Here is a 26,729-nt window from a genome sequence, read left to right as displayed (position 1 = left end):
ATATTTTTTTTCCCTTTTTGCGCTTTGCCGAATTTGTAGATTTCTCTCCCTATGAACAAGACACATTATAGATTTATCATAACCTGCTGATTTCTGATGCTTCGTGTTTTTCCATCTGTTATCATTTATCTTCTTTCCACTGACTTGGCAACCTCTGAGGGTACTGAGGCAGAAAAACGTTAGATCAGGGATAAAAAGCATTTTTTGGGGTTATTAGTTTTGTTTTTACTATTCCTTTGCACTGACAATATCTGACTTTTATTCCTTTTATATTCAGGTCGTAATTTTTAAAGAATAGAATTCTCAGATTTCTGGAAAACAAATTCACAGAAATAAGGGTCAGGGTGTATTTGTCGGTACCGTTCTTGGATAGTGGTATCCCCAGAATCTGTCTAGTTTTGTTTGCGTTCACTTTCCCTTTGGGTTGCTTCTTATCAGGTAAGTCAGATTGGAAACTCTCAAACTAGTTTCATGGAATACCATAGTTTAATGTGGCCTGTCCTATGTGCTGTGAACTGGAATTTTTGAGTTTGAGTTGAATTGTTTTTTTCCACAAAAAACTTAAAAGGGCAAGAAGTGTGTGTCTTATTTATAGACTTAGACTCAAATTTCATGAAATATGGTACAGTGCATTTTTGAAATTGTAGGCTAAAATTTGTTTGCATGTACTGGGGAGAATGCTTCCGATATAGAAAGTGGTTCCCACTCATGTAACTCATCTTCATTTACATGCATAGCCACTAAATTTCTGTCTAAGTGTTCTAGTTTCCCAATCGGTATCTTTATTTACTATTAACCCTTTGCTTTGTTTTTAACATCTGCTTTGTTTTTCTAGTTTACATTTGGTAGTTCCCGTCTACTCTGACTTCCTTTAGATCTGAATCATACTTTCTGTTTCGTTTTCTAGCTCATTGCTATCTATTCCTGACTTCCATACTGTACTGTAAACAAGCTAAGGTTCTTGTATGGAGGATTACAATTGCAGACATGGAAGACACTGGTTAATATTACAATAATAGTAATAATAATGAGAAGAGAAGGAGGAGGAGGTGGAGGAGGAGGAAGATACTATGAGACACTACGTGTTTTATGCTCTGATAAGTATGTTAGAGATGTTGTTTCATTGACCCTTATCAGCGTATGATGTTATTACTTTCGTCATTTTATAAACTAAGGAACTGAGGTATAGAAAGCAGTTAAGTAATTTGCACAAAGTTACAATGCTCTTAACATAAGAAAGCCAAGGCGTGAAGCCGCACGTTTCTGACTACAAATCCTGTGCTCTTAATGACTCACTTCTTGTCCCCATTGACCAAGGGGAAAACCGAGATCTAGTTAAAACATGTCCTGTGTCACGTGACTTGGTAATGGCAGAACAAAGCAAGGACCGAGGTCCAGGACCACTCGTTCAAGGTGTCTTCCACATTGATTTCACCGCAGTGGCTGGATTTATAGCAAATGAAGACCTAATGAGTGTTAATGGCCATGGAGAACTCAGGAATATTAGCCATGATGGCAGAAAGTGAGAACCAGCCTGCTAGGTTAAGGGGGAATGGAGACTAAGGGAAACCTGGGGAATCTATTCTCACCCCAGAACCATGGCCCTGAGCCTGGTTTACTGCCCAAGCACCTAAATATTATTTGTTCTACCAACCTGGCCTGAGTCTCTTGGAATCATAACAAGCAGAAATTTAGAACATCATAATACTGTCTTATTTAATTACAGAATGGAGAAGCAGATCTTTCTCTGGCAATGGCGCTAGAGATCAGGGAAAAAATTACGTTGCTCTTAAAGTAGTCAAACAATCACAAAGGCAGAAAAAGAGGCAGGGATAAAAATTCTTTCTTAGGAAATCCTTCTCAGAAGAACTGAGACAGATAGAAGTGCTTTGACCTTGTCTGACCTTTGTTGCCTGTCTCCACACAGTTCGGACTTCATTCAGTGACTTCATTCAGCAAGCATTTATCGCGAATTTTTCATATGCTAACTATAGTAATAGGTTCTTTACGAAATTTTTAAAATAGTAACAGAGTTAACATGTTGCAGTTGATATTACTAATCACACTGTTAATGAAAAATCTTGTTATTTATTGATCATCTACTAGCATGCAAGGGATATGTTGGGTGCTTCTCCTGAACTATATCATTTAATGTCTGCAGCTTTATCATCCCAGTTTTATAGCAACTTGTCTAAGATTCCGCAGGTACTAACTGTACAAGTAGGATTAGAATTCAGTTGAGTCTGACTCCAGAGGTTCTTCTGCTTTTATTTTCCTGCCTGATAAGAAGCTAATGATCTCATAGCATCTTTGCTTTCTTCTCCATTTTATATTCTATCTTTTGGAGAGTTTTAGGGGCCTCAATTACTTTTTCTTAACGTTTTAATCTTAAAATTCAATTTTATATGCCTGTGACAGAGTAGAGAGGTTCAATAATTATTTGTTGAGACTTTGATTCATGATGATGACTTATATTTTTATGGATGCTAAATATGAACCTGGTACCATTTATTTCCGAGTGCAATCCACCTAAATTAGTGAATATAATGCAGTCTAAGCTTTAGAGTATATCTGAGACAAGTAACTTTCAGAGTAATAGTGAGTAATAGATTGTGATTTGCTTGAAAGGCTGAAAACCTTACTTAGAATTCACATTTATTTCAGTGTAGGTCACATTGCCTTGCCACAGAAACATTCAGATCATCTTAGCAACTGGTCTGTTATTTCTTTTGTAACCTTCCCCCCCAAATTAAGCAAGCATTTATATAATTTTATCATAGTGGATGTGACCAAATTTTCTTGAATGCAGATGTATAAGAATTTATCCACAAAAAGAGAATTTATGTTTCCTCTTCGTTTATTACTTCTGCCACGTTTACAGTAGTGCTGTCGTGAAACGTACAGCATGACTCCAATGATCCTAGACAGACATATGATGTTATGTTTTACAATATACAGATGTATGGGAGGGGCTCTGAAAGAAACAAACAATGAATTTCTGGTGTTTTTAAATTTTTCCTATTTTATGTAACGTTTTCTATGTGTACATATTCATGCAGATACCTCATGGATTGTACGGATGGGTATGTGTGTACATTTATATTCTTTTAGGATTATTTTGCTTTCTCACAAACTTGACTATTTATTTTCCATTATTGTCAAATGTGTGTGTTTAGAGAAGGCAAGATCCAAATTATGAAGTCTTAAGTTTTGTGTGATTTTGTTTTTTGGTGTTTTGCTTAATTTAACCTCCTTACACACACACACACACACACACACACACACACACACACACACAGGCACAAACACGCACTTCCATTTTATTTCTAAAAACAGAAGAACAACAACAACAACAAAAATCCCGCATATTTTTAACTGAATCTCCCAAAGGCATGTTCTTAATTTAAGAGCTGGAAGCAATATTACGGAGAGGTTCCTTAGGCTCTGACACACAGTTTTCTACACCAGCATAGTCAGAGCGATAAAAAAAATGAAAGTCACTAGTATTTCGCAGGTTGGGAGCCAAGGCCCGTTCTGTAGGGCATAGGATCAGAATGTTTGTTCCTGGAACGCACGAATGCATGTGAATCCCCACGGTAACCTGAGACCGAACTTGGCCGTAGATTGACAATACAGTTTTAACTGATAAATGTATTTTTCATTTGAAATGGAATTAAACTTTGTTTTTTCGTTCCCTACCGCAACTCTTTTCCTGCATGCAAATAATGCTTACGTTAAGCACCAGATACCGTCTTTAAAATTGTATGTGTGATGACAACATATTTTCTTTTATTTACCTGGACTTCAGAGATGCTTTTAAAAACTCACATCCAAGCATCTTAATAGTCACGTATATTTTGAATATGTTTTATTCTCCTTTAAAAGTCGCTTCCAGTTAGTTTTTCTAGGTATCAGAAAGTACGATTACGGCAGAAAGTTCTGCTGGTTCCACCACACTAAGTTTTATACATGTCTAAAACATTTTCTATATTACATAAGGGTGGTAGACATTGACTGGTGGCCAAAAAGCCTGCTTTAAGAGAAAATAGTATATCAGTGATTAATTATAAAACAGAATAGTATTAAACTTTATTAAACGCACTCGTGGAAAAGTTCGAGGATAAGGATGTCATGTAAAAGCTAACTTGATGCTTTTGCCTAGAATTTTCTAAAAATGCCCATCCTAACCGCTGAAAGCAATGAAAAAGAACACTGCATTCTTCTCCTTTGGGAGTGAACAGCAAGAAAACATGCACGTCAATAGCAAATGCACACTCATGCTTGATCCAGATGCACACATATGGGGAAAGCCTCAAATCTCTGGAATGCTCTATTCACCGTGCTTTTGGCATAATTCAAAACGAAGACAGGAAGCTCCTCCAGGATGGCTTCTCTGATTCTGACACTGACTCGGACCTCACAGACACATAGGAAGAGGTAACTAACACTATTTGAGGTTTATGATGGATTAAGTGTTTCAAATGTCTTACGTTACTGAGCCTTCTAATACCCTTGCCTGGAAGGTGATATTATTCTTGTTTTATAAGCTAACTGAGGAGTAGCAGTATAACTTTCTAAGGTCACACAGCTGGGACAGGATGGAAATTAGAAGAGAAGAAGGGTTCTTAGAGAATATATATTTTGTTTAGCGTTTTAGGATTAAATAAGTTTACAGACCAGAAGAGATCTTGACACTTTAGCTTCTTCTTGGACCCCTTTAGTGACCTGGAAATCAAACTTAGGAGGCCATACGTCTTTCCCATTTTCCGACAGGTCAGTGTTAGAAAAGTGTTCCTATTTTATCCCAGACTTTATCTTCTTGCCATGTTCCCAGCTCTCCTTCATAGTGTTAAGTAGAATAAGTCTCATGCCTTTTCTCTATGATCGCATTTGAAAGCAACTTTTTTGCCCTACTTTAAATCTTCTCTCCTTTTTCACTCAGCAAGGAATGTAATGTAGTAGAAAGAGCACCAGACTTTCCTACCAGATTCGGGCTCAAGTCCTAGCTGTGTCACCAGCTGTGTCGCCCCAGGCGTGTTGTCTATTCTCTAACATCTGTTAATGGAAATAGTAATGACCTTCCTCCCAGGGTGATTCTGGGCAATTAATAAATGCAGTGAAGTTCCATGCACTGCCATGCATTAGAGAAAAACACTCTATAAAGATTGCTTCTTGCATTAAACTTACTAATTCTTTCACCCATCACTTAATGTTTTGCTTAGTTTGCTTAGTTAGTTGTAGTTCTTTCTTAAAGTGTGACATCCACAATTCTCGAAATTGGGCAATGGCAGAGAGGTTGATTTAACCTTTGATCTGGACATAACATTTTTATTATCTGAGGAATGGAGGCTTCCTTGAAACCCAAGTTCTGGCTTTAATCACACTGACACCAGATTTGGCTTCTTATCAAATGGCAGATACCAGCAAGAGACATAGGGGAAGTATTTGTTTGGTTGAAACAGGCAGCATTCTGATAGAGTTGGGAAAAATCTCAAATTTGCTTTGACTTGAAATTTTAGCAATATAGCATTGAAATCAGGACAGAAATTCATAAAAGTGACACAGAGTGTCAATTGCTTTTAGGGTTTACTGATGCATGTTATTCCAAATCTGTAATAAACTGTCTACAGAAATAAATTCAAGTGATGTTACTCAGGACTGGTCTGTGAAAAGGAAGGGAAACATCAAAAGCAGAAGTAGGGCTGTTTGCTTCTAAAACTGATTCTCTTCTTATATGTAACTGTGTCAGTGTCATTTAGGAACAAGACTGTCTAAAATTATCAAAAGGCTCTAACATGAGCCACTTTGTAATAACTACTAAAATGACATTAATTTATTATAAAATCAGAGAATGCAAAGTATACAAATATCATGGGCTTAGGACAGTAGAGAAATAGGAAGTGTATGGGATTTAGAGGCATGCCTGAGCCCAAATCCTGGCTTTTTTATTACCTAGCAGGATGATTGATTACTCTGAGACTCAATTTTCTTATCTGTGAAAAGGGGATGACAGTGGTGCCCATCTCACAGCCTCAGCTCACATGAATTACTAACGTGAAGTGTTTATAACAGTTCCTGACACATAGTAAGTGCTCAATAAATGTTGGCTGTAATTTTTATTATTTTTTTATCTTTTATTGATTAGCTTCTCTAGCCTTAGGTGTTTTTTTTTTTTTTTTTTTAATTTATTTATGGCTGTGTTGGGTCTTCGTTTCTGTGTGAGGGCTTTCTCTAGTTGCGGCGAGCGGGGGCCACTCTTCATCGCGGTGCGCGGGCCTCTCACTATCGCGGCCTCTCCTGTTGCGGAGCACAGGCTCCAGACGCGCAGGCTCAGTAGTTGTGGCTCACGGGCCCAGTTGCTCTGCGGCATGTGGAATCTTCCCAGACCAGGGCTCGAACCCGTGTCCCCCGCATTGGCAGGCAGATTCTCAACCACTGCACCACCAGGGAAGCCCTAGCCTTAGGTGTTTTGATGTTGTTTTTGTTGTTCCCAGGTGAGAATTAGACAAATGGTACCCAACCCATCTGAAACAGTACCTGATGCAAAGTGTGTGCCCATCATGCTTGTCACCTGTTTTTAAAATTATCATCCTCATCAGTATTATTATTCCCCATTTCATCCAACTAGACTGTCTTTCATTTATAATTTAAATGGCTCTACGGTGGTATAGTCTGCATTTTTCTTTATGTTCCTAATCCATTTTCATGGGGCCGGAGGTATGACCATGGAAACTGATTAGCACTTCCTTAGTTTGCATTATTCAAAATATGTCGTATTTGTCAGATTGCAAATTAGAGTTTTCAGTCGCTGAAGGGACAACGCGTACTTAGAGTACACTTCAATAGCTCCTCAATTTGTAGAGAAAAGCCTGAACTCTTCCCTCTTATAAAATGCAGATCGCGTAAAGTTAATATCTGTACACAGACTTACCTGCTTAAGAAGTTTGAGAGCTAATTTAGCTTTGAAGATAATTTGCAGGAATGATTAGGCCTGCAAGGAATTATATTTGACCTGAAAATTTTGTATAGGATTTGCCCATATTTACCAAAGTCACTTTCATCATTATCACCCTGTATTTCTGCTGCTCTGGACACATTTATATCAGCTTTTTCCAAAGAATGTTATTTGGAACACCGGTATCCCTTCAGTTATTAGTATGTGTTCTTCGAGTGAAGGAGTTTTATGTCAAGTAAGTTTGAAAATGTTATATTCAAAAAAATGAAGAGGGTGACCTTATTGTAGGATTTCTCAAAGCCTTCATTAGGTCCTCAAGTCCTTCTAGGACTCTCAGAGGCAATGTCGCCTACAGCTTTTCCCTAACTAATTTGAACCCAAGAAGCTTTCTTTATGGAAAGCTTTCTTTAACAGCTTATCAGACAGACCCTGTGTTCCAAGAAAAGCAGCTGCATAGTTGAGAAAATGCTGATTTTGAACAATATAAACAACCAAGTATTTTCCAGAGAAATATATGAGACACTCTCTATATGTATTCATCCACTTTTCCCCACCATGAGCATTTTCTCGAACAGACACCTCTGTAGACAGGCCTGTGGTCTTCATCCAAATGAACCCTCATCCTATACACACACCCTGCACCTGCACACATTCTGCCCCTGTCCACATGCAGTTACCCAGCCCTGTTTCTCCCACCCCCCACTCCCTGTCCACAGGCATTGCCAACCCTGTGGCATTTTACACCCATGCCACGGACTATATACACACCCATTTGTGAAATTTATACAGAATATGTGGAAAGGGGAAAGGAGTGACAAGATACATGCTTTCTTTTTTACAGTCATTGACAGATTCTTTTTAAGCTTGCATAAGTGGACACACACTTATTTTCACAATCACTTAATATTATAACCACCCTGAACTGAATTTAGGTCTTCTCCTGAAGGTTCTGCCTTTTAGTGCTTGTCCTTTCTTGGTTAAATTCAGAACCATTAGGTGCCCTAACTATAGCCCAAGTTAGAAATCGCAGCATCCATTTCCAACTGATCTTTTCTACAGTTCTCGTCTGATCTCATCTAAAGCTCTTTTTCTGCTTTAAATTTATGTCTTCCTGTCCCTGCACCCAAATGAACATGAACATGAAAATAAGCGTGCAAAAGCCTCAGCCAAGAGATACAAGATAGTAAGTCTGCTTTCTCAGCTTCATCTGCAACCACACACATAACCCTTGACATTGATCATCACTTCCTTTGTCATTTATAGTGGCTTATGTGCACATAACGCTTTCCAAAGGTGGAGTCAGAGTCTGTAGTTCTTTGGAAACCCCTCTTCTCAGGGTTTTGAGCTCAGTTTCAACCTCAACCAGCAAGAGAGCAATGTCCGTAGGTGTAGATGGTGCTCCTAAGATTCTTCCCCACACTGATGTCCTATTATTTTCCCTCCATCTTTTGTTATCCCTTGCCTGGGATGGTCTCACCCATCTGAAGTCCCTAGTATTCTCCATACTTATTCTCATTAGGAACTGAGAGGCGATAGTCTCCAGGCATGTCAGTGAAAAGGGCTGGTCACTATCCCCTACCCAGGCTCCTCAATTTCCTAAGACCAAATTGACCATTTTCCTATCATCAGGCTTTTGAAGAAGCAGGTCAGAACTCATTATTCCTGCTCCAGCTAACACAGGCTTAATGATCACTGGAAGGTCACTATTCTCAACTGCGTTCCTAGTGAGGTTTGGCTTTGCTTTTTCATTTACACATTGTCAGTTCTACTTAATATGTATGAGTGAGCTGTGCTGGAGGTACCATCCTTGAGGAACTGTAGAAAGTTACCTGCCCCTTAACAGTGTATTCCCCTAATAGCATTCTCTAGCCTAGGATTTTCCACCCTAATCCATTAAGTGAAATGCACTGATGTCTGCTGTTCTGTGGTATAGCATGGTGCCTCATAGTAAAAGTGGGGTTGAATGAAATTGTTTGCAATAAGACTTCAGGAAGATAAAGAACTGAGTCAGGAAAAGGAAGAAAAGTGCAATTTTATAATGGAAGATAGGAAAACTAGAAAATATACAAAGTCATATCATGAAAGATTTTAAGAAGGCAGAAGAGAAGGATGAGATCAAAGATAAAAAGATGTAGAATAAGAGGGAGAAGAGAACAGACACACTTATTTTGCTTTACTTAATTACTTTTAATACCAATATAACCACATTGTTTTTCTCAGTGCTGTGCTACAATAGGGGCTGGTTGCTTCTAGCAATGGGCTCAGCCTATTGGTGACCCATTGGGTCCCTTGATCAGTGTACTCAAGCTTATTAGAATTTGACAGAAAATGTTACGTAATTAAAGATTAGTCTTTATACATTGTGTGGCACTGATGAATTTATTACATTATGGGACAGTTTACCATCTTACAGGGAAAGTAGATTTAAAAATCAATTGAAATCATTGAATGCAGGTTTAATTAGACTTGATCTAAGTGCTACTTGGCATATATTACATTATGACAAGCAGATGAAATGACCAGTTTTGCTTGTAGATACATGCTGTAGGTTGCTTCTTTCTGATGTTCATACATGTAAGTTGGAAAGTAAACACATTCCTTTAGAACTTAATATAAAAATTGATTGCTAAAAACAAATTTAGGTTGCCATAATAAACTTGGTCTAATCCTCATCCATCCATCGAAGACCAGAGCAGATAACTTGAATTTTATTTTATTTTAATCTTCCCCAGCATCGATGCAGTCTCTCGAATTCAAAGCAGGTTTAAGGTTCAATCCTAAACTTAGAAAAGGTGTATAGTGGGGATTATTTTTCTCTTATCTAGAATCAAATTGAAGATTTTCCAGGGACCTACACAGTAAGTAGGAGAGAGAGACTCTAAGAGTTTTGAGGTTTGCTTGTTTGTTGGGCAGACTACCAACTAACAATAAATTTCTTGGCTATGGAGACTTACTTCTAGTACTAGTAAACGTGAATTGCTTCTCTGACCAAGTGATATGCCTTTCAAGCACTTTAAGGATTGGCCTGTGATTGTAACACTGGAGGGAGTTCGAGTTCCATTACTGTCACCAGGGGGTAATTACTTTCCTTAAATTTCTTCATCTGACTACTAATGATAATAATGCCACTGAGATGAGCTTAAATTATGAATTCATAAGGCAGATTTTAAGAATCTCTTTATACTTTAGTAGGAAAAAATATTTTCTCCCTCGTTCTTTCATGCCATCTCTTCTTCCCTTGAACCCCCACTAGTTCTTGAAACAAATACTATGCTAATTTTTAAAGTTTGAGGTTTTAAGAGTGTTACAGACTGAATATTTGTATCCCCCAAATGTATCTGTTGAGGCCCTAAACTCCACTGTGATGTTATTTGAAGATGGGGACTTTGGGAAGTAATTGGAGCTAGACGAGGTCATGAGAGTGGGGCCCTCATGATGGGATTAGTGCCCTTACAAGAAGAGCCACCAGAGAGCTTGCTCTCTCCTTGCCATCTGAGGACACAGGGAGAAGGCAGCTGTCTGCAAGTCAGGAAGAGGTTTCTCACCAGAATCTGACCTTGCTGGTGCCCTGATCATGGGCTGCTAACCTCCAGATCTGTGAGAAATTAAGTTTCCGTTGTTTAAGCCACCCAGACTATGGTATTTTATAACAGCCTGAGCAAAGAGTTATTAGATTCTGATAGAGTTCTTTGATTACACTTTAAAATCATATTCCTCTTACATTGACTGTGTTTTCTTATTGTTAGCAGTAAAAATTAAATTATAAAAGTTACCACCATTGCTGCATGTCTATGGGGAGCCACGGATATGCATCTCTGCTTCATGGGATGGAGTTAAAGTTGTCAAGAATAAGGCCTACTTCAAAAGATGCCAAGTGAACTTTAGAAGAAGGCGAGAGGGTAAAACTGATTGGTATGCTTGGAAATGCTTAGCAATCCAGGATAAAAATAAATACAGTACACTCAAATATGGGATGATAGTTCATGTAACCAGCAGAGAGATCATTTGTCAGATTGCTTATGCCTGTGTTGAAGAGGCTATGATAGTCGGTGCAGCTTATACTCATGAACTTAAAATATAGTGTGAAGGTATTTTGTACTTGGATTCAGTTCACACCTGAACTACCACTGGAAATAAAGTTTTGGGGGCCCTGAAGAGAGCTGTGGAAAGAAGCTTTTCCATCCCTCACAGAACCAAACGATTCCCTGGTTATGGTTCAGGAAACAAGGAATTCAAGGCATAAGTACTTTGGAAGAAGATCAGTGATCAAAACATTGCAGATTATATATGGAAGGAGATGGTGATGCTTACAGGAAAAAATTCACTCAGCACACAAAGAAGGTAACTCCAGACTCCGAAGAGATGTGCAAGAAAGTTCATGCTGCTGTATGAGAGAATCCAATCTATGAGAAGACACCTAAGAAAAAAGTTAAAAAGAAGAGGTGGAACTATCCCAAAATGTCTCTTGCTCAGAAGATCAGGTAGCTCAGAAAGCAAGTTTCCTCCAAGCTTTAGAGTGGGCTAGTGAGGGTTGAACCAAAACACCACATTCCTATGAAGATTTTTCAGATAAGGACAATCAACTTATTGATGAAGAAGCTAAAAATAAATACATTTAAAAGTTACCACAATTTCATCTTTTGGGTTTCAGAAACAAATTAAAAAAAAAAAAAAAAATCAGGTGTGGACTTCTGGTTTCTACTGTTCTTTGACAAATATCAGCACTGCTGTTGACCTGTGAGGCGGCTGTAAGCCTTTCACTTGACCTCTCTGGGCTTCAGTTTCTACAGAATGAATTGGCTGATACTTAACCTTACTTTCTGTTTTAAGCATTCTCTGATTTTATTCAATCCTAATATTGAGATCTGAGGAATTTGTTGTAGAATAAAAGAGAAAATAGCTGCACCCAAGGTTATTGAAAGCTGGTGAAATTTTTATTTGGTATACAAACTTCAATTCAGTTCTCAAATATTTACAAAAGGGTATATAGCAATCACTCCTGAACTGAAAATTTTAATCCCGTGACTTTTAATTTTTACTGTCTTTCTCCTTCCCGTTAGCACATCAGCCTGCCAAATACCAAAATCCGTTTGTTTTCTTATATGGATTTTTTTTTTAATGATGCAATAAAGACCTTTAATTACTAATAGATATACTTTCTTCTTATAATGAAATCTCAATGTTTTAAAAGGGAGATATTCAGAGAACAAGTAATTGCTTTCTCATGTACTTTATGCAAAGCTGGTATGGGACATTTGATTTTTTCCTGCTGATCTTCAGAATCTATTTAACATGAATAAAAGCAGTATTCTGTTTCCATACAGCAGGTGTCTTGAACTTTGCATTAATTACTTTTCTTCCTTTTAACAAAAAAAAAGTTCTGTAGAAATCTTTATTGTTCTATCTAGACTCCTTTAACAGTGATTCAGTCACATTTTGACCTCGAAAATAATTACCAGATGATTTAGTAATGCATTGTGAAGACTGTTAGCAGAACAAGTTAAAGTCTCAAAATGGGAAATTTCAGGTCTTTAGAGTATTTTTAAATTACTGCTGCCCTGTCTGCCCGGCATATTTTGCCTAGCTAAACTGAGTTTCCTTATTGTAGCGGTAACTATGACTCATTTTCCCGGGATTGGTGACCACCCAGGAACCCTGGATTCCTAGGTCATCTTTCATCCACATGGCCGCCCATCATTTTACCTGTTCGCCCACCCCCTACTGTGGCCCTGGTGCCTTTTGCTCCCTGACTCTATTCTGATCCTTGAGCTTCCTCCTCAGCCCCGTCCCCTATCCTCACTCATTTCTCTTTGTTTAACTGGAAGCTGGCTGTCTCCCCTGCAGCCCTGTCAAGTGGTTACTCTTCATACCTGCTATGGGATGAACAAGAAAACAGGGACCTTCGTCATACAGCCGCAAGGAAATAAATTCCACTAACAACCAGAATGAGCTAGGAAGTAGATTCTTCCCTAGAGTTTCCATGTGGGAGTGTAGCTCAGCCTACATCTGGACTTCAGTCCTGTGAGACCCTGAGTAGAGGACCTGGCCTGGCTTCTGATCTGTAGAAACTGTGAGAGAGTAAATGGGTGGTATTGTAAGTCACTGGGTTTGTGGTCCTTCAACCGAACAGCACAAAAAATCCAGAAAAAATATAAATAATTCAAAACTTCAATAGTAAATATAGACCCATCACTAGTATTTGATACTAATTATTTAATAATTAAATCCTCTAATCCTCCATGCCTGTTATCTTTGGTAGAATGTTTTCATAGTGGCCTAGAATATTGTGATTTATTTTTTGACGTTTGCAAACTATTCTTGTAAAGAGTTTCTGCTGTCGGAGCATGTCCATTTTTAGTAAGAAAAAAATTTTTGCTTAACTCTCTATCAAGACTGTTTACACTTGGTCTTAAAAATGTCTACATTTTTTGCTTTTAAAAATGCCAGCATTAAGTCGGGTTTCCCGGCCATTTATGTATAACCTCCCATAATTCCTTTCTTGCTACTATTCTCTTCCACTTCCAATGGTCTCTGCTTAATATATATAGTGCTCTTTTCCTTTCAACATTTTTCTTTCTCTTAAAATTCAAACAATACAATAGAATAGAATAAATTAACAAAAATCCTTAGCAATAGTTTCTCTTGTAGGTCTAAACGTGAGTCAGTTCAGACATGGGTGGCCAGTTGTTTTATCCCATGGATGAGTCATGGGCTTGGGAAATTCATTGCACCTCCTGCAAGAGCATTTTTCTCTCCAATCTCTGATGAAATACCCTCCCCCACCCCTTGTTCAGGTGGAACATTTTTCTCTCGCATGTGGCAGTTCTATGTCAGCAGATATTTTGAAAGCATAAAGCATGGGATAAATTGACACTTTGACTCTACCATTACAAATCAATGTTGCCAGCAGTTAGAAGGTTCTGTTCACATGGAAGGCAATAACCTTTCAGTCATTTGGTTTTGTATTCCCAGATTAAATGGCTAATAGTTTGTTATCCATTCATTATCATCGAAAATGTCTATACCTTTTCTCATTTATTCTATTTTGGAAATTACATTCAGTAAACATTGACTTTTTATTGTTGTGCAGTTCTGTGAATTTTAACACATGTATAGATTCTTGTAACCACCACTGCAGTCAGGATACAGAACTCTTCCATCTCCACAGAGAAACTCCTACCTGCTGCCCCTTTGATGCATGCCTCCACCCACACCGACCTCTGACACCCACGATGTGAGTTCTCCATCACCATAGAGAAATGCCTTTTGAGAAAGTCATTGAATCATCGATTGCAGATCCTCCTGAGACTGGCTTCATTTATTCAGTCTGATGCCTTTGAACTTCATCAAGGTGTTGTGCATATCAACAACAGGTTTTTTTTTTTCAATTGCTGAGTTGTATTCCATGCTACTGTACCACAACAAACTGTACCACAGTTTGTTGCACCATTCATATGAAAGTATATTTTGGTTGTTTCCAGTTTAGAGTGATTATAAATGGAGCTGCTAAAATATTCACGTGTAGGTTTTTCTGTGATCCTAAGTTTTCATTTCTTTAGGGTAAATACCTAGGATGGGAATTTCTGAGTCATATGGTAAGTGTGTGTTGAACTCTATCAGAAACTGCTGTGCTGTTTTCCCCACCAGCAGTGTATGAGAGTTTCAATGGCTCTGCATTCTCACCAGACATTGTAAAATATAGTGTGACATCTCATAATGCTTTTAATTTTCATTTCCCCAATGGACAGTGTTGTTGGACAATTTTCCGTGGTCTCTTGTTATCTGCATATCCTCTTCTGAGACACATCTCTTCGACTTTGCCCTTTTTTTATTATGTTGTTCATTTTCTTGCTGTTGAGTTTTGAGGGCTCTTTATGCATTTGGGATGCAAGTTCTTTGTCAGAAACATGATTTGTAAATGTTTTCTTCCAGTCAGTAGCCTGTCTTTTCATTCATTGTGTCTTTCACAAAGCAAAAGTTGTTAATTTTGATGAAGTTCAATTTATCAATTTCTTTTCTTCTTCAGATCATGCTTTTGGTATCACATTTAAGAACAACTTGACGAAGCCCAGTTCATGAAGACTTTTCTCCTATGTCTTCCTTTAAAATTTTTATGTTTCACATTTAGGTCTATGAACCATTTTAACTTTTGTTTCAGTTGTGAAGTTTAAGTAAAATTTCATTTTTTTCCCCAAATGGATGTCTAATTGTTGCAGTACCATTTGTTGAAAGGACTACTCTTTTTCCATTTCATTGACTGTAACTTTGTCAGAAACAGTTGTCCATATTGTCTCTGTATTCTGTTTCATTTATCAATATATCTGTCCTTTTGTCAATACCACAGTTTTGATTACTATAGATTTACAGTAAGTCTTAAAAATCAGTAGATGCAATTTCTCCATTCTTGTTCTTCTTTCTGAAAAGTACTTGGGCCATTCTGTTTACTCTGCCTTTCTTTATAACTTTTTGAATCAACTTGTCATTATCTACAAAAAATCTTGCTGGGATTTTAATTGGTATTGCCTTAAATCTGTAGATCAATTTAGGAAAAATCGACATCTTTATAAACTTGAGGCTTCCAGTATATGAACACAGTATGTCTCACCATTTATTTAGACCTTTTTTGATTTCTTCCATCAACACTTATAGTTTTCAGCATATAGATCTTGTACATTTTTGTTAGATCTATACCTAAGTATTTGCTTTGGACTTACTATCAATGATAAATATATTTTTTAAAAAATTTCAGTTTCTAATTGCTACATATTTGTATGCTGACCATGTGTCTTGTGAAACTTTGTAGTTTCAATATCACTTCTGTTTTCAAAACTTTTGTAGTGTTATTCGTACCTGTCCTTCGAGTTTGTCACCGAGGTGACAGTCTGGGACCTGGGGGATGGTGTAGTCCATAGATTATTTCTCAGAGTATCTGATATGTGGTTTAGATCCATGCATGCACAGCTTGAGGTAAGCCCAGAAGTCCATGAACGACATTAAGAAGTCCCTTCCTGAGCTCCTTCCTCATTACACTCTCTCTGGCCTATTCCCATTTCCTGTGGCTTCCCTGGAAGGGAAAGATCAAAAGACCCTTCATTCAGAAAGCTGGGGTTTGATTTTCCCTTCTCTGCCATGAAACTGCACCCTCTTCTGGGGCCAAGAGGTAGGAGAAGAGAGAGAGAAAAAGAGAGAGAAAAAGTAAAGGACATTCATCCCATGCCCTTGGGATCACAGCTCCAATCAGAGAGGAAACTTTCCCCTCCTCATAATTTTAGGCTCCTGCACTCCCTCCGAGCTGTCACTTTTGTTGCTGCCACACTGGATTGCTTGGGGGCTGAGACACAAGAGAGTGGAAAAAAGAAAAGTGATTTCATCATTCTTCTGAGTATTAGGAGACCTCTTTTCTGTTCTTTGAGCCAGAACCAGAGAGATTCTCCTGGAGCTATCTTTGTCTACACCATGACCATCTCTGGGCTTGGGGCTGTTTGGGGTCTAGATCATGAGATACGAGAGGAGAAGAAATGGTAAACTAATTGCTGGTTCAGTGGCATTTAAAATTCTATCTTCTTCCCCAGTATGCCCAGCAGTGTTTACTTTGAGTCCCTAAATAGCTGCTCTGTGCATTCTGTCCAGGTTTTATAGCTTCATCCAGTGGGTGCAAGAGGATAGAGTATGCTTCCTCTATCTTACTTGCAGCATCTTATCTACCAAAGGGCAGATGATGGTGACCTGTTAACTTGAATGTAATTTTGGTTGCCTGTGAATCCTGACAAGGACATTTACAAGATGCCAAGATGTTTTCTCACCTTGCTGTTGAGGTATATCTTACATTTAAAGAGATGGATATTTCTTACATTTCAAGAGATAGCTTAACTGTTTAGGGAGCTGGAAATGTCATCTAGCCGTGTGCCCAAGAAGAGGAGGTGTACTAAGATTTGCAGTCTTTGCCCTATTTTAAATGTCTATCGCCCCCCACCTCCAACCCGCCAAATTCGATAGGGGTGGCCATGTAACTGAGCTCTGGACACTGGATTGTAAACAGAGGGAAGCACACCGGTTCTGGGTCTGTCCAATAAGAGTTCCTCCATGCTTTTATCCCCTTCTGCTGTTTGGAGACCTTAGATGCCACAAGGTGAATATAGCAGAGCCTTCATCAGCCTGGCTCCTCAGATCACTGAATAGATGACCTACATTTTTAACTATAGTTAATTTGAAAGTTGCTAAGAAAGTAGATCTTAAAAGTTGTCATCACAAGAAAAAAGTTTTTTGTGACTGTGTATGGCGATAGATGTTAACTAGACTTATTGTGATGATCATTTCGCAATATACACAAATATAGAATCACTGTGCTGTATACCCAAAACTAATATACTGCTATATGGCGATTATACTTCAATAAAAATGTATATTTGAATAACAAATAGAGATAGTTTATATTTTACATTTAGCATTGAATCGTTTCCAAATACAACTCACTATATATATATATATATTTAATAGAGTCATGAGGAGGGAAAGATTTCTTTAGCTTATTTGTATTGAGGCAGTTACTCATATTTGTATAGTACTGTTTTCAGCAGTAAAGAGGAATCTACAAGCCAATTAGTCTGAAAAACTGGTAGTCAACGTATCTATGATGTGCTCTTGGAACTTTGTGTCCCGGATGGTATAACAGTTGTACTCATTACCATACACAAAAGCATTTTTTTTTTTTTTTTTTTTTTTTTTTTTGCCATGCTTGCAGGATCTTAGTTGCCTGAGCAGGGATTGAACCTGGCTGCAGCAGTGAGAGCGTGGCAGTGAGAGTCCTAACCACTGGACCGCCAGGCAGTTCCCACAAAAGCATTTTTATATTTAAACTTTAAGATCTTTTAATTTTGGACACATAAATCTTGTGAGATAAGTAGAATGGTTTACTACCTTCATATTTTATAGCTCGTAAATCTTAATAGAGGCTGAACTGCCCTCTCACGATCACATAGTTGTTTACTATGAAGAGCCAACACCGTTACCAAGGACTTTTGTCACTCAAAGTTCACTGTGCTTTCCACTAAACCATGCTCCGTTATTTACTGGTGTGTGATGACATGGATCTGTTTGAACCAAAAATACTGAGCTGTCCATAACCTCGGACAAGTCTTAAAAGACAGTCTACACTTCAAACTCTCTTGGTAGGCATTAGGCAATGTCTAAGGAATTTTGACAGAGAAAATAAAATAAAATAGTGATAGCGGGTATTAAGAAGAAAACCTGACATGGACGGGATGGAAGAGAAAGATTCTGGAAGATGGGAAGTAGGTTCTTCAAGTGTAATGAAAGAAAGTTGGTGAAACTAATTGGGATGTTACCATTGGGAAGGGGCACATGTAGGGGGCATTATAGAGGAAGAATCAGTAGCGCTTGATGACTTATTGGATGGTAGAGACAAGGCATTGGTAGAGATGGAATATTCTGTGGTTTTGGTCTTTGGAGAATGATATGCTACTGATGTGAGCTGGGGTTTCGGAAAAGGACGAGTTAGGTTTCAAGCTTATAGAATGTAAAATTATACCAGGACGAAAGGAATTTGGAATTCTGGAATAGGAAATCAGGTCAGAGTAGGAAATATAGGTTTGTGGTAGATCGTCAAAGATGGGATAATTGAATCCCATAATAATGGGTAGAATTTCTGAAGACAAGTTTATAATGAGAAAAGAGAAGAAAAAAAAGCTTTGAGTGTATAAGCTACAATATTAAGAACTACTGAAAAGTTTTATTTGAATATTAGTATGAAAGTATCGTATGGCTTCTGAAGTTTGTGAAGTTCAGCCAGAATAGAGGTGTGTTCAGGCATACGTACTTAAGTAGAACTCGCACTTCTCTGAGGCCAAAGTAAATCTAGCACTGCCAGATAAATGTATTCACCAGAAAGGCAGTCAGAATGCACTTGTTAGTTAGTTAGTGGCACTTGTTTACTTATGGCCTTTGCTTATTTTTCTGTCCAGGTGAGATTTTCATTTCCCAGTTACGTGTCTAGATGGGTTAAATGCCAGGCATGTCTCCCAGGTGATGATCCCTGTGCTTGGCCCCAAGACTACTTTATATTCACAAAGACTGACAGTGCTAATGATGATTTTCTCCTGGATGTTTACAGAGTCATTTGTGTCTCTGTGGCATTTCCAAAATAGAGGAGGTATTTACATGTTGCCCTTTAACATTTCCATAGGATTTTTTTTTTTCTTTTTGCTCTACTAAGGATGGTACAGTAGGTGGTAAAGAAGTTTAGAGGAAAGGTGTCATTAAATTGTCTTTTGTTAGAAGACTGTTTCACATCCCTTTTCCTTCAGTCTTCTAAAATGTTTGTATGTTTTAGCATGTGAAATTGAATATTTCATTAGGAAGCGTTAGGGGAGTTATTTTATTTTATTTTTTTAAGATTTTTTTTTTGATGTGGGCCATTTTTAAAGTCTTTATTGAATTTGTTACAATATTGCTTCTGTTTTATGTTTTTGGTGTTTTGACCACAAGGCACGTGGGATCTTAGCTCCCCGACCAGGGATCGAACCTCATCCTCTGCATTGGAAGGCGAAGTCTTAACCACTGGACCACCAGGGAAGTCCCAGGGGTGTTATTTTAAAGGAAGATTTTTAAAGAAACTTAATCACTAATATATTATGCATGCTGAAAAACTAAGTGATAAGGAAGTGTAGATTTGTGTTGCTGAAATTTTCCCTTTCTCTGCCTTCCATCTTGTTGGCATGGTTAAATATTTAAGTGTATCTGCTGAGGGAAATGGGAACTTGATGTTGTGATTGAAATAAGGTGGCTGCTGTGAACTATTCATCTTTTACTTCTCTTATAGCTCTCTGCAGTAAGCAGTGGTAATGACCTGGCAAGAGAGTGAAATGACGTAGTTTTTTTTTTCTCCTTCCTATAGATTGAGATAGTTACTTATTACTGCAGCCTGTTCTTATTGCCATATAAATTTCTAGGAAAGTGTACGAAGACCTCTTTTGTTTCTTAGTTCAGTCAAATTTGTATCCTTGTGAAAGTGCCAAGATGCAGTGCCATAATGGCAGTAAAATATATACGTATACGGTGGATACTATAAGGAAAACTAGCCCTTGTATTTGACTGTAAGTGTTAAAGTTACTTTCTAGGTTTGGCATGCATTTTGTTTGCTTCATTTGTTTTGGGGAAAGGTTGGAGGGGAAGGTGGGGAGTGAGGAGAAGAGGCTAGGATGTGTGCCCAAGATTTTCCCCAAGGCTGTATCAGCCCATGATAGCCTATGATGAGATCACCTGATGGATTCCAACCATGTCAGAGCATGAAGCTTGAGTGTTAATATGATAACTGTCAAAGACCAATGCTTGTTTTGCAGTAACAGAAACTGAAATCCAGGGAACTGAAGCAATATGTTGTTGGTCACATAGCTAGTGAGCAGCTGAGCTGGAGGGAGTATTGGTTTTTTGATTCCTAGCCTAGAAGTCTCTTCAATATATCTCCCATGCAGAGAGGATGAATTTCTATTAGATAAAAGTTAGTCGAATTTTGGTAATGAATAATGGTTAAGCAATTAGTAGGAGCCTCCTGAACTTGATGGGTGATTAATTGAAAGTATCATTAATCACTTAAGAATGATTTTTTTCTAAATGTTTTTGAAATCACCTTTGAAACAGCCTTTGGAAACATGAAATAGGTATTTCAGTTGTGACTGTCCTGACTGAAGAGAAGTGTTGAATATCCATGCTCTGTGGGTTGTAAATTGTTACAGAATAAATAGGAAACGGCTTCTACATTTCACATTGCAGTTCACTGACAGAATGACCCATGATTTTGGGTGTCTTGTGTTTAGTTCTTAAGTTTATAACCTGAATTCTCCATTCGGTCTCCCACAAATCTCAGGTGAAGAAGCATGATTTAGGGTACTCAGAGATTCTTATCCAAAATGGTTTGTGAAAAACAAAAAGGTTTTAGAATCTCTCTAGTGTCCCTATATCTAATGTGACACAGAGACACAGTGAGCAAATGCTTTTGGAAAGAATGGTACTGATAGACTTGCTCAACGTAGGGTTCCCACGAACGTTCAATTTGTAAAAAACAAACACAATATCTGTAAAGCTCCAAAAAAGCAAAGCACGATAAAATAAAGCACAATAAAACAAGATATGCCTGTATTTAAAAAGCAGCCAGAAGCTTTTATAAAGGGAATAAATAAAGCTATAGTTCGGAAGCTTACTCCCATACTCCCATGGTGCATTGCGTCTTCATCTACCTTTGGCACTTTGAAAGGTTCACTTTGTACTGTAATTGGTTATAAACTTGTGTTCTTTGCACTTCTAGGAATGTAAGCTTTATAACACCATCTATCGTTACTAAGTCTTTGTACCTCTAACGAGCACTTAATCACTCTTGAAATGCATGTGTCCTGAAATCCTATAATCTTTTACTATAGTCTTAGATGCCCATTTTAGTAAAATTTCTAAAGAGAATTGAATGAAATATAATACATTAATGACAATAGCAATTCTGTTGATACTGCTACTACTATTACTACTGGGATGAAGGCGGGGTAGGAAGAAGCACTTATTTTGTGTAAGTCATTGTGCTGAGAACTTTACATAAATCGTGTCACAATGTAATCCTTACAACAAAATTATCATCTCCATTTTACAAAGTTTCACATGGTTAAGTTCCTTGTCTAAGGTCATGAAGCTAGCAGATAACTCAGACTCCTGAGTTCACACTTTTAACTATTATTGCATGTATTGCTTTATTACCCAGTCCTGGGAGAGGGTGTGAGAAGTCTATCCTCTCATTCAAATCATTATGACATTATTTGGTTTAGTCAATGAAAAAATTTGAAACGTTATACCTAAGCTTTGTATACCTAGAAATTAAGCTCAGTTTGCTCAAGCAAAAATTTTAAACAATGCCTATGAGAAGAAAAAGGTGTCTTTAATTGTTATTGAGTATCAGTTTGGGGGAAAAAGAAGTCTGCAAATTTCTAGAAAAACCTGTGAGTAGAACCAGGGCTTTTATTAAAATATCTATTTCACTATCAGGAACTAAAGAATTGTACAGAGATATGTCACATCATGATTTATGACAAGTTATTATGTCATTTTCAAGTAGGAAAATGGTATAATTAATTATTAAAATCATCCCAGAATTGGAGCTAATGTAGTTTTTTATGAAATCATAGGTTATACTGTCATCTGTATACACATCTTCTTTGTAATGAATGCTTAAGTTTTCTATGTTAATTTAAAATAATTGAGTCAGTATTATGATTTACACTGATTTAAAAATCACCAAGAAGCATTTTATTTTATATTTTAGTAAGAACCTTAATACACTATTTAAGTAAACCACTTGTATTTTTCTATGTACATAATCTTTATTTTGTTACATTATGACATTAGCTATGTATGTGTCACCAGAGTTTTTCTATTTCGGTTTTCTTAAAAGCATAATTCAAAAGATGTGTTTAAATTTGTACTTTATATATTTTGAGAAAAATCTTCCTATGATCTGGTAACAACTGGGTTTCCTTTTTGCCTAACTTATTCATTGTTTTAATTAGCATTTTAGTAAACTACTTATACTAATTTTCCTATTCCTGTTTTCTGACACCTCCAGTAATAAAATAGTGACATTTTGAAGGAATTGGTTGAAAGACACCGTTCGTATTCAGATTAAAGTTAAACACAAATTTAAAAAATGAAGCAACTGACAAAGGATTAATCTCCAAAATTTACAAGCAGCTCATGCAGCTCAATATCAAAAAAACGAACAACCCAATCCAAAAATGGGCAGAAGACCTAAATAGACATTTCTCCAAAGAAGATATACAGATTGCCAACAAAAACATGAAAGAATGCTCAATATCACTAATCATTAGAGAAATGAAAATCAAAACTACAATGAGGTATCACCTCATACCAATCAGAATGGCCATCACCAAAAAATCTACAAACAATAAATGCTGGAGAGGGTGTGGAGAAAAGGGAACCCTCTTGCACTGTTGGTGGGAATGTAAATTGATACAGCCACTATGGAGAACAGTATGGAGGTTCCTTAAAAAACTAAAAATAGAACTACCATATGACCCAGCAATCTCACTACTGGGCATATACTCTGAGAAAACCATAATTCAAAAAGAGTCATGTACCACAATGTTCATTGCAGCACTATTTACAATAACCAGGACATGGAAGCAACCTAAGCGTCCATTGACAGATGAATGGATAAAGAAGATGTGGCACATATATATATATAATGGAATATTACTCAGCCATAAAAAGAAACGAAATTGATTTGTTTGTAATGAGGTGGATGGACCTACAGTCTGTCATACAGAGTGAAGTAAGTCAGAAAGAGAAAAACAAATACCATATGCTAACACATATATATGGAATCTAAAAAAAAAAAAAAAAGAAAATAAATGGTTCTGAAGAACCTAGGGGCAGGACAGGAATAAAGACGCAGACGTGGAGAATGGACTTGAGGACATGGGGAGGGGGAAGGGTAAGCTGGGATGAAGTGAGAGAGTGGCATGGACTTATATATACTACCAAATGTAAAATCGATAGCTAGTGGGAAGCAGCCGCATAGCACAGGGAGATCAGCTCAGTGCTTTGTGACCACCTAGAGAGGGGTGGCATAGGGAGGGTGAGAGGGAGACGCAAGAGGGAGGAGATATGGGGATATATGTATATGTATAGCTGATTCAGTTTGTTATACAGCAGAAACTAACACACCATTGTAAAGCAATTATACTCCAAAAAAGATGTTAAAAAAAAAAAAAAAGTTGGGGAAGGGCCGGGCCAGTGGATGGATGATACAAGAAAGGTAGAATGCTGGGAATTGTTGAAGGTGGGTGGTGATGGGTATGTGGAGATTCACTGTACTCACCTCTACTTTGATGTGTGTTTGGAAATTTCCATAATAAAAAGATTTTTTTTCAAAAAGAAAAAAAATGACTAAAAGAAAATGAAGTGTCGCTTGGTCAATTAGGCTTAGATATAGGTTACAGCAACACCCCATACCAATGGGTGACTTGCTACCTATCTTAAAAAAAGGTGCAAGGGAAGAATATCATTATGTGTTACAGTGTTCCCGTGACATGATGCCAACATTTATTCTGTATTTTCTCTTGCCCAGAGAAGAAAATTTGAGAATCTTAAAGGATGGTGGTTGTTAATTTTATTTTGGGTTTTCATTATTATTGTCAGCCGTAAAATTTGTATGTTGATGACAGTGATGATGATGAAAATCTTAATAATAAAATTTTCATCATCATTAAGTTGAGCAGAGTTGTTCAATGACCAACAAACTTAAAGAAGATAAAAACCTGGGTTTCTGGCTTTGCCAGTTTGTTTCCATGGCTGAGTCTTTCTATCTTCTTGAATCTCAGTTTCTTTATCTGAAAAAGTAATGGGTCATCCTAAATGATCTCAGTGGTTAATTTCTGTCCTCATGTACTGTGATTTTCTGATGTTTGCTGGGAGAGAATCTTCTTTACCTGGTCTCTGAGAAAGAAAAATGAAAAGGCACAAAATCGGGTGTTATAACCGATGGCCGGGTCATAGAGGAATATAGGGTTATTTGTACTCTCTTCTGTTTTATTCAGCTGTAGTTTCTCTAATAGATGAGCACAGTGTCCCATGCGATTGGTATAGAGGAGCCATGGCTGATGCCGTTATAGGGACATGGGGTTACCAAACAGGGCATGGATCCGTGATCTTGGCAGCTACTCCTGAGAGCCCTGAGATGGTTTAACCTTCATGAGGTAGCTTCGTGCACTTACCACGCCAATTCGTGATTCTAGTAACAGGTTTCAATGTATTTTAAGCAGATTTGTTTATTACAACCGACGCAGGTAAAGAGCGGTGTTAGTGGTTTTCAGAAACAAACATGTTTGGACATACTTTCAGGGAAGAGACGATTCTTACCTTTCCGCTTCCTTTATTTTTGATTGCAGAACTTCAGATGGTGGCAAGGTTGTTGGCACCATACAAGTCAGTGTCGTGAAGATGGGGGAGATTGAGGATGGGGAAGCCGACCACATCACGACAGATGTGCAGGGACAAAAGGTAGGGTCCCAGTCAGCTCACTGCACAGGTTAAATTAGAAACGATCAGCTTTGCCAGCTGCCTGGATCGCCACTACCTCTGTGGGATATGAAATCGCATTATTCCAAAGCTAAATGAGAAATCAGCTTTGGAATGGGAGTACCGTAAGTGTGTCTCATCCTCGTAACCCGACAGACTGTTTGCATGGAACTGTGCAAAGCCATGCACCATTCAAAACACCATTCTCTTCGTAGCTGGCTCCCATGTGGACACAGCCTCTTCTCAGTTCGAACAAAAGTATCGATCACTGTTGCATCCTGCCGTAATTAACCCTATGTGAGATGCACAGAAGATTCTGGAAGGCCTACTGCCAAAAGTAACCACTTCTCCGCTCTCGAAATTCTCTTTGGAAAGAGATGCAGTTTGACTTTGGATTTCATTTTTATGTGAAGGAGGACAGATTTAACAACTTTGTGCCTTATGAAATTGCAGAGAGAGAAGCAGGAAGTAGTAAACGGTGGAGGGGGAGCTCTGCTTGAGGAGCGATACCAGCTGGAAGCGAACCAGCTTCCTTGAAGGCCAGGATAAAAAGCCCAATATTATCAATATCCAGGGCTTTTACTTGTTTTCTACTTTCTTTTCTTTAAGAGAGAGACTTGATATAAGTATTAGTCTAAAGTTCTGTCTTGGGAATGTGATTGCCTGTTTTACTGAGGCGCAGGGGACAGATTTACAAACTGCTAATAGTTTTCTTCCCCCAGGGAAATGAATTTGTTTGTGTACTAGAATGCCTACCTTTTTATAAATGAGCATTTTTTTTAATGACAAGGTCTATTGTGACCTATTTTCTGGCTTAGTGTTGCTTATCTGGGAGCATATTTTAATTTTTGGTACATCTACATGGGAGACGGTGCGGTGCTTATCTAATACTTAACAAATCATTAACTTTACCAAAAAAAAAAAAAAATCTAAACTGCCTTTTGAAAAAAAATATTGTTCTTGCCCAGCATAGGCTAGGGTCTTACCGCTTCCCCAAGCCTCATTCTTCTCTGTTCCCTACTATCCCTCAGGATATATTCCAGGTCACGAACACATTCCAGTGAGGCCCAGTGTTTGAATCAGGTTGCTTGCAAATGTCAGGGCCATGGTGACGTCATGCATCAGATCGTCTTAGGATGTGGGTATTTAAGATTCTTGTCTGGTGGCTAGGTTCTGTCATTCAACCCTTGTTAACTTTGGAGTTCTGTGTAAGACTCCTATTAGTCACCACCACATGGATGCTTATACGTACTAAGATTAATGAGGGAGGATTTGTAGGCTAAGAAGGTGGGGAGGGTGTGGGAGACGGGGACAGAATGAACTAAGGGCATGTGCCAGGAGACCAGGAGCTAAAACACTTCCCATCTCAAAGCAGGCCTGCTTTCCCTGTTCCCAATCTATTACCAGCCACCTGTCTACTTTTCTCAAAGCTGGCTCACCCCTTGACTCCTTTATAACGTTGCTATTATGGGGTAGCACAAATTGAATCATATTCTTTTCATAAATGGAGAACTTGACACCCAGGAATATGCCCCACCAAAGTCGTACATAATGTTTCTGACTTAGTAATGTGAACTTAAAAATAAACTGACTTAACTGAGCCATTCTAGAAATAGGAAGTGGTAGTGTCAGCAAGTACCTTGTAGGAGTCATAAGTGTACTAAAATGGTAAACCCATCAA

The 26,729-nt window shown here is 37.9% G+C and overlaps 1 protein-coding gene and 1 pseudogene across 7 annotated transcripts in view; both read left to right on the top strand.

Moving 5' to 3' along the window:
* The window catches only part of INPP4B (inositol polyphosphate-4-phosphatase type II B), a 606,964-nt gene that overhangs the window by 376,042 nt on the left and 204,193 nt on the right, over positions 1 to 26,729 (top strand). For all 7 annotated transcript variants that reach the window (XM_068542548.1, XM_068542545.1, XM_068542547.1 and 4 more), the window contains one exon: positions 24,919 to 25,030. In XM_068542548.1, coding sequence (XP_068398649.1) covers positions 24,919 to 25,030 — 112 coding nt within the window. The remainder of the gene's footprint in view (positions 1 to 24,918; positions 25,031 to 26,729) is intronic.
* LOC137764426 (large ribosomal subunit protein uL18 pseudogene) lies at positions 1,368 to 11,490 on the top strand (annotated as a pseudogene).

Source organism: Eschrichtius robustus, chromosome 4 (genome assembly GCF_028021215.1).
Source record: "Eschrichtius robustus isolate mEscRob2 chromosome 4, mEscRob2.pri, whole genome shotgun sequence".
In the NCBI taxonomy this organism is placed as follows: domain Eukaryota; kingdom Metazoa; phylum Chordata; class Mammalia; order Artiodactyla; family Eschrichtiidae; genus Eschrichtius; species Eschrichtius robustus.
Note: the sequence above shows the minus strand (reverse complement) of the source record. Positions and strands in the feature narration are given on the sequence as shown.